General features: G+C 38.5%; 1 protein-coding gene across 4 annotated transcripts in view; it reads left to right on the top strand.

Moving 5' to 3' along the window:
- STAMBPL1 (STAM binding protein like 1) overlaps nt 1-18,435 on the top strand; it is a 141,387-nt gene that overhangs the window by 13,232 nt on the left and 109,720 nt on the right. For all 4 annotated transcript variants that reach the window (XM_024792418.2, XM_024792408.2, XM_024792417.2 and 1 more), the window contains exons 2-4: nt 10,173-10,255; nt 13,987-14,204; nt 17,525-17,600. In XM_024792418.2, the coding sequence (XP_024648186.2) occupies nt 10,226-10,255; nt 13,987-14,204; nt 17,525-17,600 (324 nt within the window). In that variant the 5' untranslated portion in view covers nt 10,173-10,225. The remainder of the gene's footprint in view (nt 1-10,172; nt 10,256-13,986; nt 14,205-17,524; nt 17,601-18,435) is intronic.

The following is an 18,435-nucleotide window of genomic DNA, read 5'->3' as shown; positions in this document are numbered from 1 at the left end:
TGTTTTACAAGCATTATCTCACTTCACCTTCTCTGTACCTCTATTCATTAGATACAATTATCAACCTCCTTTGCAGTTTGGGAAGCTGCAATTCTGCAGTTAGTGGTTCTTGGAGCCAGAATTTGAATTCAGATGTTCTAACCCTGGAGACTGCGTGTCTAATCCCAAGGCTCAACTGCCTCCTATTGGAAAAGGCTAACTGAGATCATGTGTGTTCATGCATCCATTAGCCAGGGAAGGAAAGCATTCTGTTAATGGTACCTGTTATTATTATATAGCCTCATTTTTTGTTTGTTTGTTTGTTTTTGCTATCTTTTTCTATTGAAGACGACATAGCACCTCACCTGCTCAGAATTCAGCTCGCTCTTACCTAGAAGACAGTCTGGGAAAAAAACAAGTAAGATAAAAGGCTTTTTGAGCAGCAAAATTAGAAATCATGTAGCACATTCACTGTAACCAGCAGGTAGTTCACACAGAAGATCTCTCCTGATGCACACCGAGTCTACACTTTAATTCATAAATAGTCTCAAATAATTTTATCAGTGAGAGAAAATAGATTAAAGGAGGAAAAAGACCGAAGTCAAGAAGTTTAGTAAATAAGTTGCCTTTTAATTGATTTTTTTCTAAATGAATGACAGATTAAACGGAGCAACTTAGAAATGGAGGGAAGCATTGTTATTGGCAGGTACATGAAATAAAATGTTGAATTATCAAGAAAAGGTTAATGTTTCTATATTAAGGAGTAAATAATATATCTTAGAACTGTTTCCCTTCAAAAATATTTAAATCTCACAATATTTTATTATTATTGTTTACTATTTTACTATTCAGAATCACCTTTTTTGTCATGGGATTCATATAGCTAAAGATTTTCTTGTATTTCCAGAGGAATCCTATACTAATTAGGGAGCATATTACAGAATCCTAAGTGTCTTATGTAATGGCATTTTAAATCTTATATAATCACACTTTAGAAGAGAACGGTTGCAGGGTAAGATCAGCAGCCCAGCCATGTGAGCAAGGAGCCGGGCTCATCCACCCTTGGGCTCTGCCATCCTCCAGACACTGGCTGTCCTTGGGCTTGACCCTTCTAGGTTGCAAAATGGCTGCTGCCTTTTAAGACTTATGTGAAGTCACATGTTCAGCTGATGAAAAGGCATATATTCCCGAGGCTGTCTCTTTGCATTAGAGATGGAAATTTCTCACAGAATCCTCCCAACAGATTTCCCCTCAGGTCTCATTGTCCGATATTTGGTCACCTGCCAACCAGCCAAGTCCCGATTACAAGGGAGACTGAGAAGAAAGTGACTATCTCTAGTGGGACTGGGCCCTGCTGGCGAGGAAGAAGTAGTGGTGGCTAGGGGATAGATAACTGTTGTCAAAAGCTCATTGCAAAGAAGCAAGTAATTACACATCAACCAACCATCTGATATCTGTAATATAAGTCAACTTTTAGCAGAGGTCATTAACCTCACCTCTCCAACATTTGCTGTGAGAAAGAATCTGATTTTCTTTGAGTTTCTTCCTGCAAGCTGGGAACTATAATGGAACTTTTATGTATTACCTCATTTAAGCTTTAGTTGAATTCTTCTGGAAAGCTGTTGTTAGCCCTATTTAATAGATGAAGCTAAGGTGCACAAAAAGGTTAAATAAGCTGCTGTAACACTCCCAACTAGTGATAGAAACTGGATCCTCCTAAAGTAGTATATGGTCCCCAAACCTGAGATCTTTATGCTAAGGGCACCGAACCACTTCATCTTGGTGGCTGGATAAAAAGTTTGTATTACGCTATGCAAAATAATTATTTTATGGCCCAGTGTGTGACTTGCTTGCCCTCAGAGTAGCCTAGATCTACCTCCAAGTAATTTAACACATACATCAGGAGTGGTTTATTTAATCATCTTTCCTGTAACAACTGCATTCTTGCTCATTGATCTGATAGAAACCATTCTGTTGTGACTGGTATATTTAATGTGGAATATACCTCTAAAAGTAACAGACAAGCACCTGGCACCTAGTAAGTGATCATATATAGTACTTACAATTATGGGGAAAAATCCAATAAAGGCTATTTCTAATATTATGATCATTTCATTTTTATCTTATCAATATTTTAGTACAGATAATATATCATCTAGGTCACAGCATATTGTTGATTGCAGATATTACAGAAGATAAGTGTAAAAACAAATCAATGTAATCTTTGCTTTTGATGGCTGAATTTTTATTTTTATTTTTTATTTATTTTTTATTTTTTTAATCAGCATTTTTATTAATTGCTATTTTTAAAATTATTATACTTTAAGTTCTAGGGTACATGTGCATAACGTGCAGGTTTGTTACATATGTATACTTGTGCCATGTTGGTGTGCTGCACCCATCAACTCGTCAGCACCCATCAACTCGTCATTTACATCAGGCATAACTCCCAATGCAATCCCTCCCCGCCCCTCCTCGCAATAGGCCCCGGTGTGTGATGTTCCCCTTCCCGAGTCCAAGTGATCTCATTGTTCAGTTCCCACCTATGAGTGAGAACATGCGGTGTTTGGTTTTCTGTTCTTGCAATAGTTTGCTGAGAATGATGGTTTCCAGCTGCATCCATGTCCCTACAAAGGACACAAACTCATTCTTTTTTATGGCTGCATAGTATTCCATGGTGTATATGTGCCACATTTTCTTAATCCAATCTGTCACTGATGGACATTTGGGTTGATTCCAAGTCTTTGCTATTGCGAATAGTGCCGCAATAAACATACGTGTGCCTGTGTCTTTATAGCAGCATGATTTATAATCCTTTGGGTATACCCCCAGTAATGGGATGGCTGGGTCATATGGTACTTCTAGTTCTAGATCCTTGAGGAATCGCCATACTGTTTTCCATAATGGTTGAACTAGTTTACAATCCCACCAACAGTGTAAAAGTGTTCCTGTTTCTCCACATCCTCTGCAGCATCTGTTGTTTCCTGACTTTTTAATGATTGCCATTCTAACTGGTGTGAGATGGTATCTCATTGTGGTTTTGATTTGCATTTCTCTGATGGCCAGTGATGATGAGCATTTTTTCATGTGTCTGTTGGCTCTATGAATGTCTTCTTTTGAGAAATGTCTGTTCATATCCTTTGCCCACTTTTTGATGGGGTTGTTTGTTCTTTTCTTGTAAATTTGTTTGAGTTCTTTGTAAGTTCTGGATATTAGCCCTTTGTCAGATGAGTAGATTGCAAAAATTTTCTCCCATTCTGTAGGTTGCCTGTTCACTCTGATGGTAGTTTCTTTTGCTGTGCAGAAGCTCTTTAGTTTAATTAGATCCCATTTGTCAATTTTGGCTTTTGTTGCCATTGCTTTTGGTGTTTTAGACATGAAGTCCTTGCCCATGCCTATGTCCTGAATGGTATTACCTAGATTTTCTTCAAGGGTTTTTATGGTATTAGGTCTAACATTTAAGTCTCTAATCCATCTTGAATTCATTTTCATATAAGGAGTAAGGAAAGGATCCAGTTTCAGCTTTCTACTTATGGCTAGCCAGTTTTCCCAGCACCTTTTATTAAATAGGGAATCCTTTCCCCATTTCTTGTTTCTCTCAGGTTTGTCAAAGATCAGATGGCTGTAGTTGTGTGGTATTATTTCTGAGGACTCTGTTCTGTTCCATTGGTCTATATCTCTGTTTTGGTACCAGTACCTTGCTGTTTTGGTTACTGTAGCCTTGTGGTATAGTTTGAAGTCAAGTAGCGTGATGCCTCCAGCTTTGTTCTTTTGGCTTAGGATTGTCTTGGCAATGCAGGCTCTATTTTGGTTCCATATGAACTTTAAAGCAGTTTTTTCCAATTCTGTGAAGAAACTCATTGGTAGCTTGATGGGGATGGCATTGAATCTATAAATTACCTTGGGCAGTATGGCCATTTTCATGATATTGATTCTTCCTATCCATGAGCATGATATGTTCTTCCATTTGTTTGTTTCCTCTTTTGTTTCACTGAGCAGTGGTTTGTAGTTCTCCTTGAGGAGGTCCTTTACATCCCTTGTAAGTTGGATTCCTAGGTATTTTATTCTCTTTGAAGCAATTGTGAATGGAAGTTCATTCATGATTTGGCTCTCTGTTTGCCTGTTACTGGTGTATAAGAATGCTTGTGATTTTTGCACATTGATTTTTTATCTTGAGACTTTGCTGAAGTTTCTTATCAGCTTAAGGAGATTTGGGACTGAGACAATGGGGTTTTCTAAATATACAATCATGTCATCTGCAAACAGGGACAATTTGACTTCTTCTTTTCCTAACTGAGTACCCTTGATTTCTTTCTCTTGCCTGATTTTCCTAGCCAGAACTTCCAACACTATGTTGAATAGGAGTGGTGAGAGAGGGCATCCCTGTCTTGTGCCCGTTTTCAAAGGGAATTTTTCCAGTTTTTGCCCATTCAGTATGATATTGGCTGTGGGTTTGTCCTAAATAGCTCTTATTATTTTGAGATACGTTCCATCAATACCGAATTTATTGAGCGTTTTTAGCATGAAGGGCTGTTGAATTTTGTCAAAGGCCTTTTCTGCATCTATTGAGATAATCATGTGGTTTTTGTCTTTGGTTCTGTTTATATGCTGGATTACATTTATTGACTTGCGTATGTTGAACCAGCCTTGCATCCCAGGGATGAAGCCCACTTGATCATGGTGGATAAGCTTTTTGATGTGCTGCTGGATCCGGTTTGCCAGTATTTTATTGAGGATTTTTGCATCGATGTTCATCAGGGATATTGGTCTAAAATTCTCTTTTTTTGTTGTGTCTCTGGATGGCTGAATTTTTAAAATCCTTCAAAAGGGAAGTGAAGGGTGGGCCTAGATTTATTTATTTTTCCTGAAGTACGGCTCAATCTGTAAGGCTGTGACTTGGGAGATCCTTCTTTGTGTCTCTGTCATTTAACACCTGGGAATGACCCTTTACCTCCCTTTATCTAAATCAGATTAGGTCATTGAAGTCTGTAGACTGAGTTACAATAATTTTCTTTATCTATCTCCAACTGAGTAAATTGCACCATATTCTTCCTGGAAAACATGACCACTAACCCAGTGGCTGTTGGTTTGGCCAATTAGAAATGAGACTCCAGGAGGAGGTATAAGGTACTCTGTCCTCTTAACTGCCAGTGGGCCACACCTCCTTATCCAGGTCACTAGGGCACTCAAGTGCCTGGGAGAAAATGGCACATTTGGGTGATGGTCTCGCTGGCTTTTTACTGTATGCTGAGTCTCTTAGGAGACTGTTCGCTGCCTAGTAGTCACCTCCTTTCTGAATTCTGGAAAATATTTATCTGTGGATGAAAATGGGTCAGGATTCTGAACTTTGCCACACACACACACGCACACACACTATTTTAAGAGAAAGAAAGAAAGAGAGAGAGAGACAGAAAGAAAGAAAGAGAAAGAAAGAAAGAAGGAGTTAAAGAAATTAAGGCTGAAAAAAATCACAAAATAAGCACCATGCTGGGTCAGATATTTTCCTCTGTTCATTCTTGCATTGTTTGCTGCTAGTTTTAAAGGGCAGAATTGTTGAGACTCTTCCATGTTTCCGTGGGGGACTTCAGACTTGGAGACATTGTAGGGACACAGAAGCCAAGAGGATTTTGCTATGGTTATATAGAGAGTAAACTGTTACAAGCTCAGAGCTGTAAAATATCAATTTGGAGAGGATACCTGCCCCCTCCCAGGCCATTCATGGATGAGAATGCAGTTTTGCCACATCCCCTCTGGGCACAGTCGACTGCTCAGTTGGTTCTGGGAGCTACTTGTTAGCTGAATCTCTGGGACAGGAGTTGGCCTCCATGTGCTCACTGTGAATATGTAGGATTCTGACGTGATTCCCCTCATTCTTGTGAGTCAGGATTAACAGAAATCAGATACTCCCCTATTCCTCTATAAAAGGACAGATTAAAGAAAAAAAAATGATGATGTCTTTGGAGGTTATGGTCAGGAAAAGGAGCTAGCAATAAAAGCAAGAAGGCAAGAGCTCTGAAGCAAGAACTTTCAAGAGGTATCTTACAGGTTAAATAGATCACAAGGCTGCAGTTCAGATCTTCAGATGTTATCAAACCACAAGAATGTGAGGTAGAGGTTAGGGAGTAGGCTGAGATTAAAACAGGCATTTCTGATTAATGTTTTCCATTAGTTCTAAGCCACGCTGAAAGCATGGCTTTGACAAGCCCCCTGGCGAATGAGGAAAGTAAACCTTGGAGGGGGCTCAGTAAAGGATATTTAGCAAGCAAATGATAGAGCCTAGACTCACACCCAGGCTTATCTCACTCCAAAGGCTGTTTGCACCATGTGCTTTATAGCACTTTGGACCTCCACTTTGGAGGGGGAATTTGTTTTATTCTTGCATGATACTGAATACTTCCCATTAATTAGCATCTGTGGATCTCAAGTACTATGAGGTGAAGTACCTCTTACTGTACCCTCAGTTCAAATTTTCTAATTGTTTTAGTAAGACCACAGTAGCACAAATGGAAAGTGGTACTTGCCATTAATGTTCCCTGTTTTAGATTCTCCTGGCCCACTTTATTTCTGATTAGATTGAGGTAGCATGGTGAGTTTTTATTTTATTTCTTTGCATTGTTGATCTAGAGCCATGGTTTTCAAACTTTATTGGTCTTGGAACCCCTTTACAGTCTTAAGTACTAAGGACACTAAAAGACTTTGTTTATGTGAGTTATATCTATTTATATTTACTGTATTAAAAATCAAAACAGACATTTATAAGAGTATGCAAGTAAGCATTCCATTAACTCTTGTACCCTCTGGAAATCTCCACTATACAACTGTGAAAGATTGATATTTAAAAAGCCAAATAATGTTTTAGTAATATTATGAAAGCAATATTGACTTCACAGACTCCCTGACAGGATTGTGGGAAACCTTGACCATATTTGGAGAGCCACTGAACTAGAAAACATACCTGTGTTTGTTGATATTGGCAATTCTTTATAATGCAACTATAAGTGCCGGAACTGGGGGCAAAAAATAAAGGAATTAAGGCAAGACCATCAGGTAATAAATGGCTTAAAAAATAGTTACTGACCAGTCTGTGAACTTCTTTCATCTTAGATTTGAGGGGAGTTGGCTTCTATTTCTGAATTTTGAATATATTCATATGTGGGAGTGAATAGTTTTTATCTATAGTAGTTTAATAAACTCTGATGTTTAAAATATGTTTAAACATTTCATACATATGGAAGCTCATTACGGAGATGTTTATTTCATTGTTTCTGCTCACAGTTACCATTGTTTTTTGGTCACCCAGCCCTGAATCCACCTCTCCTCTCTTGGCATATCCCACTGCCTCCTACAAGAGGATAAAGTGCTAGATATTTACATCTTCGGCCATCTTTTCAGCCAGGCTGCAGGCATGGGACCCAGACTCTGCCAGTCAGACACCTGCATCTCATGCTTTGAAATAGAAACTAGAGACATAGAGAAGTACATGGCAGCTGCACATTATTCCCAGGGCAGCAGCTAGTTGCTGGAGTTGCTGGTGTTGGTAGTAGAAGCGGTAGAATCCCCTGTTCATCAAGTGATAGAGATAGCAGAGGTGTTTTCACCAGACCAATGCTGCTGTGTAGTCTGGGACAGTGTTCTTGGATATGTAGCTTCCAAACCTGATTTCTCTGGCCCTCCTAGAAGTTTGTGTTTCTTCATTATCCTTCTGTGAATTCAAGAGTCAGACCTTTGCCTGCAACTAAGAATCCTGCTTAATGTAGTGTCTGTCAAAGTATTGTTTGGAAACCTCATGTGTTGGAATCACTGGGCCATATCTGACAATACCTACTTGTGGGCTTAAAATCGATGGATTCAGAATCCTTAGAGTGGGTCTTAGGAAACTGCATTTTAAACAGATCTCAGGGTTATGTGATTTTAGATGCAGTAAAGTTTAAAAACCCCTATCCTAGTATTTTCAACTTTTTAAAGTCTATGCTCTCTCTTTATGAATCTGAGCAATCATTAAAAGAAATAATTCTACTCTTTTTTATTTATATTTTATTTTATTTTATTTTTGAGCTGGAGTCTTGCTCTGTCACCCAGGCTGGAGTGCAGTGGCGCGATCTCGGCTCACTGCATCCTCCGCCCCATGGATTCAAGCAATTCTCCTGCCTCGGCCTCCCTAGTAGCTGGGATTACAGGTGTGCACTACCACGCCTGGCTAATTTTTGTATTTTCAGTACAGACGGGGTTACACCATGTTGCCCAGGCTGGTCTTGAACTCCTGACCTCAGGTGAACCGCCTGCCTCGACCTCCCAAAGTGCTGGGATTACAGGTGTGAATCACTGTGTCTGGCCAATTCTACTCTTTTATAAGGCCCTAATAAATGACTTACTAGTGTTTCCTTGTTCCCCTCCCTCCCCGGCTTCACATTCCCCATAAACCTTTGCTCTGTCTTTTTAACTCTTTTAACGTCTTTTCCTGGTTTACTTCTTCTCACTGAGAAGTTTTAATTCCTCAGTTGGTATTGCCTACATTAAGTGGTGCCAAAATTGTTAACTCGACTTCTAAACTGCACTGTGATGAACCATGTTTTTTCTTTCTTGGGCATTTTTGTAGCCTGCAGGCTTAGAGCTCAGTGTTTACCCCAGGGATTACTGGAGACAATGGAGGAGAAAGACTGGAATACAAGAGTAATTTTTCTTGAAGGGTTCCTCCACCATGGATTTAGGCCAGAAAACAGCACTGGAGGTGTTGATTGATTTACTTCTGAGATTTCTAGAATCACTGAATATTATAACTGAAAATAATCCATCTTAACCCCTTGTTTCCTTAATGAGGAAGTCAGGAGAAGATCCATGTTCAAAGTCATCTAAGTGATACGTGGGGTATAAAGGACAAAATAAATTTAGAAGTGGAAAGTGGTGATGCAGAGCTTGACCTAAACGAGCATAAAAAGGATGGGAATTACTAACATTTATTGAATTAATATTTGAACTTGGGTACATTCACTTGACTTCTCTGAGCCTCAGTTGTCTCAACTATAAAATAAAGATTCTAATAATAGCTAACATTGATAAAATATTGACTATATGCTAGGAGCTATTGATACTCTAAGGACTTTATGTGCTAACTCATTTGATCCTAGCACAACCACGTGATGTAGGAACCACTGTTTCTCCCATTTTGTAGATGCGCAGAAAGTCTATATAACTTCCCTGCAGTCACACAGCTAAGCGTATTTGTTTTCTATTGCTGCTTTACATATTTTATGAAATTAATGGCTTAAATATACATGTATTATCTTGCTGCTTTTTGGGTCAAGAATCTAGGCACAGCTTATCTAGGTTCCCTGCTCATGGTCTCACAAGGCAGCAATTGACTTGTTGACATGGGCTAGAGTCTCATCAGAGGCTTGGAGTCATGTTCCAAGCTTGTGTGGTCATTGGCAGAATTAATTTCCTTGCAGCTTTGGAACTTGTGGTGGCTGAGTCTTTAAGGCCAGCAGGAGAGAATCTGCTTCTTTTAGAGGTCTTACCTGATTAGATCCAGACCACTCAGGATAATTTTTCTTTTAATTAACTTAACATTATTAGGGGGGATTCATATATCTACAGTATCTCTTCATCTTTGCCATATGATTCAACATAATCATGGGAATAATATTACATGACCTTTGCTATCTTCTATTGGTTAGAAGCCAATTACGGGTCTTAACCATACTCAGGCAGAGAGGATTACACAAACCGACAGATATCAAGACGCAGGAATCACAGAGCTATCTTAGAATTTTGCCTGTCATAGTTCTAAGGTTGAGTTTAAATCCAGACCGGCTCTAGGTTTAACAGTCCATGCTCATAATCAATATGATCCTCTTTATTCCTTTGAAGAAAGCGAACCTACTTTATAACCTTGCAGAGAGTTCTAAGTAAGGTATCCCCCAGAAGATTCATACTGGGTGCCAGTCAAATGTTAATTATTTTCACACCTTCACTTTCAAAGGTCAGCTTCGAGAAACCATAACCACTTGCAGTTTTATATTTTCAGGAAGAGATTTCCAACAGTCTCTCTGAACACTCTGAACTTATAACTTAAGGTTATATAAGTTATTTCCATTTGTTCCTGTTTGTCTGAGGCAGAGATAACCCTGGGATTTGGGATTTCAAACTTGAGTCTCAAAAAATAACTTTAGTTCTGCTTCTTGTTTTTGAAACAGATGAAGTGATTGAGAAGAAACAGTGAACATCCTCATTTCACAGATAAGACAGCATGGATCAGCCTTTTACTGTGAATTCTCTGGTAGGTTGCACCAGCTGATATCTAACATTTGGTTGGAAAGCCCAAAAAGAAGAACAGAAACATACAAATGTGAAATGAGTCACAATTACTTTAAGAAGTTTAGCACTTGTAGTTTCTCATCCATCTGTGTGGTTGTCTCCTTTGAGGAAGTGACTAATAAAGCTATCTTTGTAAGACTTAAAAATACATTTTATTTTCCACAAAAGTCTAAAATTTTAGTTTATCTAGCTAGATTCCAGGAGTGTAGTCCTTTGGCAAAACACCAGGGAGAAGAATTTCAGAGTTGATATCTGAGGAGCTACTTAAAGCTCTTTGTGTCTCAGCTTCTTTATATAGATAAAAATTGGAGGCTCACCTTGTGTGGTGTTAGCTGAGAAAAACATACATAACACCTAGGTATTGCTTTGGATCCTTGTGTAAATGTCTTTGTACTTGACGCTCTTGTTCTTCTCACTTTTCCCCTCACTGCCCAGCACTGTGCACACTTTCTCTAGCTACATCACATGGGCTTATTCTGTGTCCTAGATCAGTCTCTGACTGTGAATATAGACACATTATGTAATCTCCATGGCCCTAATTTTGTACTTTTTGCCCAATGACAATTGGAAACAATATTTTTTGATGCTCCTAGCCTACCAAGATGGTACGATAAATGGAAACTGTCATTCCCATTTTCCTCCTCCCGAAGACCCTTCCCAACCACTCACAGCGACCTTGTACCAGTGTGCAGTATACTAAATACCCTGTATGCACAGAGACTAGCACCAGGACATAAAGAAAGAGAGAGCCTGGTTCTTGTACTGAAATAGGTTGTGACCTAATGTTTTTTCTTGACCAAGAAAGTCCTTCACAGAGCTTAGTTGTCTTCAGAGTATGTTTGGAAAGTAGACAGTTGCAGAAATGTTTTCATTTTCTGTCCCCATGTTGTTGTTCCACTATGGTTAATAAATACTGACCCATTTCCACCTCTTCAGAGGAAGGAGTCATCCTTATGAGATGTCTTCTGTGTTTTTCTAGAACATTATATAACAATAATTAAAATTTTTATTGTATATGTCATGTAAAAATGAACACAAAGGCTATGTATCTGGAAAATTTGTGTTTTCATCCAAGAAGCTTGCATGCAAATGAAATATTATAGATTGGCCGGGCGCGGTGGCTCACACCTGTAATCCCAGCACTTTGGAAGGCCACGGCGGGCAGATCACGAGGTCAGGAGATTGAGACCATCCTGGCTAACACCGTGAAACCCTGTCTCTACTAAAAATACAAAAAATTAGCCGGGTGCAGTGGCGGGCGCCTGTAGTCCCAGCTCCTTGGGAGGCTGAGGCAGGAGAATGGCGTGAACCCGGGAGGTGGAGGTTGCAGGAGCCGAGATCGTGCCACTGCACTTCCAGCCTGGGCGACAGAGTGAGACTCTGTCTCAAAAACAAACAAACAAACAAAAAAAAACTATAGATTGATGAAGACTTTAGGTTATTTTCTAGCTTATCTTTGAAATCAATTTTAAATTTGGGAAGGATAGGACCATTTAGAAGAGGAAAAATAATCTAATTTTCATTTTCAGGGAAAAAACTAATTATAATCTCTTGTTGCTTCCTTCTCTCACTTCTTTGTCTCTTTTATTTGATATACTTATTATCACATATGTGGCAGGGAAGATGCTACAGGGAACAGAGATAAATGGAAAGTGATCCCTTTTAAAACCCCAAGGAGTTCATAAGGGATCAGACACATTTGTACAGAAATAATTGTAACTCAGTGTGGACTATATAGTAGTAAAATATGAACACATTACTTTTATACATATGAGAGGCTGGAACCCCCTTTAGAAGACATTCTGATTTTCATAGATTTTTTTCTCTAGTCATTTTCTGATATCATTGAAGCAATTATCTGTGGTCAAATGACAATATTTTCTTTTAGTGCTGTTCAGTTCTATAGGTGAGTGTGGTTAGGGAAAAGCGGATGGATTGCTGTAGGATTTGAGACATCTCAACTGGAAAAGACCATATACTGAAGCCTGAGGCTCAAAGTTCAGAACTCCAATTTCTGTCTTTGATGTGGTGAAGCCATATAATAAAACGTACAAGGGAAATGGTATGGTTCTTACTTAATGAAGCCTTGAGAAACAAGTTCGTGGGTCTCTGGTTACATGTTAAACCTTTAGGACCAAGAATCATTTCAGATCTCTAGGGTTCTATTGGCTATACATTTACCACCAAAGTAGGCCAGATGGCATTGGAAGAACTCCAGATATCTAATTCACTATGCCCTACCCCTGAAGGTTGGCTCAGTAATTCACGGCCAGACTAAAAGTATGCTTACCTTGACTTCTTTCATAGCTTTCGGCAGACCTGAATTAAGTGCTCCACCCCCACAGTAGTCAGACTTGCAACCTACCCTTAACTGACCAAGGAGGCCTTGAGAGGCTAAATTTGCTCTAGGCTCACTCTGTTCTGGGAGCATCCAGCAATGGTAGAAGTGGTTGGTCTAAAGCCTTGCTTCTCAAACTGTGCATGCATAAGTACCTCTGGAAAGACGGATTAAAACATTGGTTCTCCAGCCTACCTCCAGAGGTCCTGAGATCCTGACTATAGGTCTGAGGTGAGACCTGTTAGGAATTTGCGTTTGTAAGAAACTCCCAGTTGATGCTGATGCTGCTATTACATGGACCATGCTTTGAAATATGCTGATCTAAAGCAGGGGTCAGCAAACTATGGTCTAAGGGCCAAACCACCTGCTTGTTTTTATAAATAAAAATTGGGGGGACACAGCCAGGGTCATTTTTTTCCATATTGTTTATGGTGACTTTCATGCTGAGAGCTGAATTCAAGTTGCAATGGAAACCATATGGCTAGCAGAGCCTAAGACACTTGCTATCTGGCACTTAACAGAGAAAATTTCCTTTCTGAAGCACTGACTTTTTATTGAATAATCATTCTGAATTGTGTATGTTCTGTGCTTTACCAAAAGTGTATAGATGCTGTTTTTATTAATAAAATCCAAATTACTATCACTGACATTTCTTAGTAACATATCATTATTTTCTTGGTTAAGGACTAACTTAACAGTGTAATTACTATTATACGGAAGTCTGAGACTCTTTTTATGTTTAAAAAAAATGGGAGGGGCATCCTTATGCTTGAAAAGGCTTCTCCAGGACTTATTTGTGTTTTTTGGTTTTGGTTTTTTTTTTTTTTTTTTTTTAACTCAACGAAGATGCAGAGAGGCCCTGAAAACTTCTTACTAAACAACACTTATTCTGGAATAGAACTAAATCTTTACAGTAACTTGAATCCAAGTTACCTCCTTGGAGACCCTTCAGAGTAGACTGACATGAACCCTACAATGGCAGGAATTCATCTTATGACCTGCTTCACATGATCCCAGATAGAAGCATGCACAGGGATATGAGGGGCAATGATATTTTACCTAACATGACCTGAAACATTTGCATACCCTGGAACTTCCAGATAATTGTACCCTGAAACCTAAAGTGAGATCCCACTCCAATAAAACTGTATGTTTACCCCGGAGGTTTGTCTTTTTGTTGTATAAACCATGTTTACGCAAAAATGCTTTACTTTGATCATATCATTAACTTATGAAAAGATTTCCTTAGATGATAGTGTTAGGTTCCTCATAAAGAAAATACATCCGTAATATTAGTCATATCCTTTTCTTACTATAATCAGCAATTAATCAGAGATTTAAATTTTGCTTTACAGAAAAAGTTAGCTGCTATGCCTGACCATACAGATGTTTCCCTAAGCCCAGAAGAGCGAGTCCGTGCCCTAAGCAAACTTGGTTGTAATATCACCATCAGTGAAGACATCACTCCACGACGTTACTTTAGGTCTGGAGTAGAGATGGAGAGGATGGCGTCTGTGTATTTGGAAGAAGGAAATTTGGAAAATGCCTTTGTTCTTTATAATAAATTTATAACGTAAGTTTTTTAAAGGCCTCTGAAGTGAGAAAATTGGAAAAATATTTACATAGTTATTTTGATGTGGCAGTTTGGGTATCAGTAATATTTTCATGTTCAGACCAATTGCACAGTCTCTAGGAGCTTTAAATGTTCAGGTTTTTAAATTACCAACTAATGTACTCACAGGCATCCCAACACCATCTCTGATGCTTAGGGTCAGGGAAGGCAGGAGGCTCCAAGGCCAGCACAATAATCTATTTAATACATGCTTCACTCTTCATAAATGTAATTTATTTTTTCATGTGATTTTCCCCAACAGAAACTGAAGCTTTATGAGAGCAGGAACTACAGTGTAGCTCCACTTAAAGCACCTAGAACATGTCATCAACATTAAAAAAGTTTGATTTGGTGGTTTGAGTCTGGGGGACAAGTTGGGAGACACAGGAAAGATCTGATTCAGGTTCAGGGATAGGTTCAGGAAACTCATTCAAGTTTCATATAGCATTTATTATTTCTTTTTTAAAAACATTTTATTTGGCTATGAAGAGCACTATGTACAAAAGAGCTGTCAAAATGTTGAGTAAAAGTGGCTACATCAAAACAGCCATATCAAACTATCAAATTTCCTATTAGACAGATATTTGCTAGTGGCATATCCTAGTTGAAGAGTTAACAGAAGTGGGACTTGGACTTGGACTTGCCTTACTATAAATCTGGTAACTTACTAGTTGAAAGGATGTCCTGTTATCAATAATTATATCTTCTAAGCTGAACCTTCTATTTTTTTATTTTAATTGAAAGTCACGTGTCGATTACTTTTGCTAGCTTATTATTAATTTGATTTAAATTGACAAAAATTATATATATATTGTGGGTGTGCAACATGTTTTGATACATATATGCTTATATTGTAGAATGACCAAGTCAAGCCAATTAACATATTTATTACCCCACAGACCTTTTACTGAGACAGGGCCTCCCTGTTGCACAGGCTGAGTGCAGCGGCACAATCATAGCTCACTGCAGCCTCGACCTCCCAGGCTCAAGTGATCCTCCCACCTCAGCCTCCCAAGTAGCTGGGAGTACAGGCATGTGTCACCATGCTCGTCTAATCTTTTATTTTTGTAGAGACGGGATCTTACTATGTTGCCCAGGCTGATCTCCAGCTCCTGGATACAAGTGATCCTCCTGCTTTGGCCTCCCAAAGTCCTGGGATTATAGGCATGAGCTACTGTGCCAGACCCAAGCTGCATAATTATGCAATACATTGTTATTAACTATAATCATCATATACACTGGACCTCCTGAACTTATTCCTCCTGTCTAACTGAAGTTTTGTATCCTTTGACCAACATCTCACCCCTTATCCTCACCCACTGGAACTCTAATAGCCACCTTACTACTGTCTGCCCTGCTATAAATTCAACTATTTTAGATTCCTTCTAAATTATAAGTGAGATCATGCAGTGTTTGTGTTTCTGTGCCTGGCTTATTTCACATATAATTTCACTAGCTTAGTCAGGGGCTTAGCCTGAGAACATTTAAGTTGAAAGATACAATATTTTAAAAATTGCCTTCCATGGCTCAGCGCGGTGGCTCAAGCCTGTAATCCTAGCACTTTGGGAGGCCGAGATGGGTGGATCACAAGGTCAGGAGATCGAAACCATCCTGGCTAACATGGTGAAACCCCGTCTATACTAAAAAATACGAAAAATTAGCTGGGTGAGGTGGCGAGCGCCGGTAGTCCCAGCTACTCGGGAGGCTGAGGCAGGAGAATGGCGTGAACCCGGGAGGCGGAGCTTGCAGTGAGCCGAGATTGCGCCACTGCACTCCAGCCTGGGTGACAGAGCGAGACTCCGTCTCAGGAACAAAAAAAAAAAAATTGCCTTCCATGATTCTACCAAGGGCAAAATTAAAGGTGATTTACATGGTATACAAATTGAGATCTGCATTTTATCCAAGTTACTGAACTTGAAAATTTAGAGAATGGTTGGCAGTATTTACCCTACCTGGGAAAACCACTTGTTTTTAGAAAGTTAAGTAATAAATATGAAATTGGAAGTTATTCTCCACCATTGATAGCCAAGCTTTTCCAATAAATTTTGTTTCTGAATAAGTTACCAATTAATAATATTTCTTTTTCACCTTCTGCTCTGATCTTGCGTATGCTCCTATGTAATTGTGAGCCTGGTGAAAGGGAAAAGGCCCCTATATCTCAGAATTATTGTGTAATCAAAATATTTGAATTCTCTTGTGTGATAATTTGTAATTCACTCATTCTTCCTGGGCCTTAGTTCATCATCTACGAATGAAAGATTTATGGGAGAAAATCTCTGAGGTCCCCTCTGCTCTAAATGTCTTTGAATTTATTCTATTTATAAAGGCTTAGATAGCTAACAACTTTTAAAGCTTCTTTAAGCCTTAATTTTCTCATTTAAAATGGGAATTACTCTAACATTTCTGTCTAACCTATAGCCTGTCGTCAGAGGAAATTAAATGATGAGTATATGTGTGTATTATTTGGTTTACAGAATCAGTAAGTATAAGGCATATTATTTGATCAGAAACAGCATTTACAGCTCATTATGATTTTTCAAGGAAGGGTTATTCATTCATTTTGCAAATATTTATTGAGCACTTATTATGAGCTAGATTCTATTCTTCAGGCTGAGGATACATCGGTGCATAAAAAAGAGAATTCCCTGCCCTTGTGGTAGCAGTTTCTTCACTTTACCTGGAAGCGATGCACTGGGTTTCCTGTAGGAATTTCCTTTCACTGCTGCTGTCTCTTGTTCCTCAAATGGTGATGAAAAATAATGAATTCCTAATTAGCACCTCCTAATTCACTAGGGATTCTGGTTGTCACTTTTCTTAGTTACAAGTTTTCAGTTAAGAGTTTTTTGATACACACACGATGGCGCTGCTGGTTCATCAGTGGTCATTTGAGTTTTTTTCAAGAGTGAGAAGGAATTTACATCACTCTTTCCATGCTCTGATATTTTTATGTGATTCTCTGTGTTGCCAGCAGTACACAAAAGTAAGATGGTGCTCTTTTGGGGTTAAGCATGCAGTACCTGAGAAAGATCAAACGACTTGATCTGTTTAGAGAGTACCCTGACCTTAACCTTGTTAGCTCTGGTGCTTAGTTTGTTGAGTTTAACCGTTAATACCAAAATAATACTCATGCCAGACTTTAGTGAAAAGGCAGATAGAAAGACTGTAGGTAAATAAGTTATTAAACATGTGATTTTTGAAAAAAGATGCTCATTCCCTTATTAGAAACCATGATTGAACTTTTGCTGTTACATAATGCTAAGAACATGTTTTCTCTTTCTTAGCTTGTTTGTAGAAAAGCTTCCTAACCATCGAGATTACCAGCAATGTGCAGTACCTGAAAAGCAGGATATTATGAAGGTATTGTGGGTTTGCTTATCCACTGTGGAATCAAATGCTCTATAAGTATCCATTATTGATTCATTCTTCCCCTTCCTCCGCTTTCTCTTTCTCTCGAGAGTTTGAGCACGAGAAATTCATTCCATTAACCATGATGTTTCGATTTTTTTCTTAGATGTTTAATGATCATCATTGAGCCAGTGTGGTTTGTCTAATTGATGCTGGGGGAAAAGAAAGAAAGAAAAACGTTACCTAATGGTGTGAAGAAGGAATTATTTTACAATAATCTCTCCCGGAGATTAAGAGAATGTTGTGTATTTCTCCAAACTTTTTTCAGACATTTTGGCTGCTTTTGATTATTTTATACAGCCCTGAACTCAATAACTGTTTGAAAATTAGTGTTAGTTATTAAGGCAACCACAAAGTTCTAGCTATTTACATCTTATAGAACTGTAACTATAGATTATAAAGTATTGTGGGGGAAGCAGGAGGTGGAAGGCTAAAATACTATCAAGGAAAAAGAGTGTTGCAATTTATCATCATTTTTTAAGTGATTTGTTTATCACCAATAATTGCTATATCTATAATTTTGGTTATGTCTAGCTGTGAATATATTCTTTTAAATAAACATTTACAATATTTCCCATTTATTTGTCTTTAATAGCTTGTGTTGGTCTTATATGAAGGAAGATAAAATCATGTACACAAAGCCAATTGTAGCATGCAATTTTAAATAACTTTTGAAAAACACTTTACCAAATAATGAAATAAAGGCTTTCCTATGAGTCTTTTCAGACCTGAGGATGCATAAGCAAAATGCAGATTTTGTCAGATGGTCATCTACATTATTTATTTA

This window comes from Macaca nemestrina, chromosome 9 (genome assembly GCF_043159975.1).
Source record: "Macaca nemestrina isolate mMacNem1 chromosome 9, mMacNem.hap1, whole genome shotgun sequence".
Classification (NCBI taxonomy): domain Eukaryota; kingdom Metazoa; phylum Chordata; class Mammalia; order Primates; family Cercopithecidae; genus Macaca; species Macaca nemestrina.
The sequence above is the reverse complement of the archived record's forward strand: the minus strand, read 5'-3'. Positions and strand labels throughout refer to the sequence as shown.